This window comes from Natator depressus, chromosome 1 (genome assembly GCF_965152275.1).
Source record: "Natator depressus isolate rNatDep1 chromosome 1, rNatDep2.hap1, whole genome shotgun sequence".
Classification (NCBI taxonomy): domain Eukaryota; kingdom Metazoa; phylum Chordata; order Testudines; family Cheloniidae; genus Natator; species Natator depressus.
In genome coordinates, this window is record NC_134234.1 from 4,609,157 (window position 1) to 4,611,480 (window position 2,324).

Genomic DNA, 2,324 nt, shown 5'->3' on the forward strand with positions numbered 1-2,324 from the left:
CTCTAAACAGCAAGCACGAGTAGAATGCCTTCAAATCCTGCAGGAGCTTTCCTGTATTTGCACTTCCCAACTGAAACCTTTGGTTTATCCTCCAGGCCTCCTGAAGGATTGGGTGTAGACAAATCAGATGAATTTTGTTCATCAGATCATTTCACATCTGCTAAAGAAGTTCAGGATTGTAGTTGTTTCATTTCTCTTTGGCTATCTGAAAGCATAGTTTCTGTTTGTCAAACTGATCAAGAACCCTGTTCACACAGGGTTCAATGGAAAGCTACCTTGTATCAGAAATCTGCAGCATTTTATGGCGGTCTGGAAGTCACAGAAAGTCCGAGTGACAGGGTGTGGGGACTGACAGATGAGGCTGAAAGAGATGAGGTGATGGTCAGAGAGAGGGAACTCATCACTCCCTGACCAAGCACTGCTCTCTCCATTCCTAAGGCATTAGGTGTGACGAACTTCTCAGAATGTGAACTTCCATAATTCTGAGCTAAGCCAAAGTGGGACAGAGCACCCCTGATTAATGAGGAAAAAGCCTTTCCCCTCTTGTCACGCAGGTTTCAAGTCAGTGGCCGCAGGTGATCACATTCTGCAGGTGTACTTGCCCACTTTGTCACGAAGCTCTTTCATTTTGATTCCATAAATGATAGGGTTGAGCGTGGCGGCAAGGAGGAAATAGAGATTGGCCAAGATGATGTGAACATGCAGAGCGATGCCCTGACCAAACCGGTGTGTGAGAGAGGAGAAGAGGGAGGGAGTATAAGAAACCAGTATCACACAGATATGGGCTGTGCAGGTGTTGAGGGCTTTGTGGTGGGCTTTCTTGGAGGACATTCTGAGGACAGTCCTGATGATCAGACTGTAGGACATGGCAATAAGCATCATGTCTAATCCATTGACTATAAACGCTATTACCAACCCGTACGTCCTGTTGACTGTAATGTCGCCACACGACATCTTCACCACAGCCATGTGGTCGCAGTACGTGTGGGGGATAATGTGGTTGGCACAGAATGGCAGCCTGCTCAGGAGCAGAGGCAGGGGCAGAATGAAGAGAACAGCTCGTATCAAACCCACTAGCCCCAGCTTAGCTATTCGTGCGTTGGTGAGGATGGTGGCGTATCTCAGAGGGTTACATATGGCAACATAGCGATCGAAGGCCATTGTGACGAGGACGGCTGAGTGCATAACAGAAGCTGCATGAAGAAAGAACATCTGGGTGAGGCAGCCACTCACAGTAATGCCTTTGAAATTGAACCAAAATATACACAGTGCCTTCGGCACGACGGAAGTAGGCATGCTGATGTCTGTAAGCGCCAGCATGCAGAGCAGCAGGTACATTGGCTTGTGCAGGGTCTGCTCTTTCCATACAACAAACAAAAGTGTGAAATTTCCCAACAGGCCGATTATGTAGAACATAGAGAAAGGGATGGAAATCAGGAAGTGGGCAGCTTCCAGGCCAGGGATGCCCATTAGGATGAATGTTGATGGGTCAGTAGGGGAGATGTTGAAAGATGCCATGAGGTAGTTGAAGCATCGATCGGGCTCAGAATTGCTCAAGGTGCCTGTGAGAGGAGGGAAGCACAGTGAGGGGGGTTACACACTTGATAACAACTAGTACGTAAATACTAGAAAGGGGGGTGAACAGTGAGGTGGCAACATTGATAGATGGCACCAGATTATTATGGTCATAGTCAAGTCCAGAGAATCCTCAGAGGGAGCTAACCAAGTCAGGTGAATGGGCAGCGTGATGTCAGATGAACTTCAATGTCAAAAATTGCAACATGTATGCCATTGGAGGGAAAAGCTTGAACTGCTCAAATGCATTAAAAGGTTCTAATTTAACAGTATGATCTCAGGACAGGACATAGTTCACAGCTCTGTGAAACCCTGCTCAGAGTGCAAGCACGGAGAGAAACTAAGGGAAGTGGTGGAATCTCCATCCTTAGAGGTTTTTAAGGCCCAGCTTGACAAAGCCCTGGCTGGGATGATTTAGTTGGGGTTGGTCTTGCTTTGCGCAGGGGATGGGACTAGATGACCTCCTGAGGTCTCTTCTAACCTGAATCTTCTATGATTCTATGATTCTAACTCTCATACAGAGAAAGGTTTAAAAGACTGCGATTGTTACCTTAGAAAGGTGATGAATAAAAGGGGATATGAAATACTATAATATAAAATACTGACTAGTAGAGAGTAGATCGCAAATGTTTTCTCCCTGTCTCATAACGCAAGATCAAGAGGACATTCAGTTAATCTGAAACGTAGCAAATTCAAAACAGATAAAAAAGGAATGCTTTCTTCACTCAAATCCTAATTAGATTGAGGAA

General features: G+C 45.8%; 1 protein-coding gene across 1 annotated transcript; it reads right to left on the bottom strand.

The window, feature by feature from the left end:
* Window positions 1-579: 579 nt before the first annotated feature.
* LOC141976228 (olfactory receptor 52P1-like) lies at window positions 580-1,518 on the bottom strand. Its single transcript, XM_074937117.1, has one exon. The coding sequence runs from the start codon at window positions 1,516-1,518 to the stop codon at window positions 580-582; it is 939 nt and encodes a 312-aa protein (XP_074793218.1).
* Window positions 1,519-2,324: the final 806 nt, after the last annotated feature.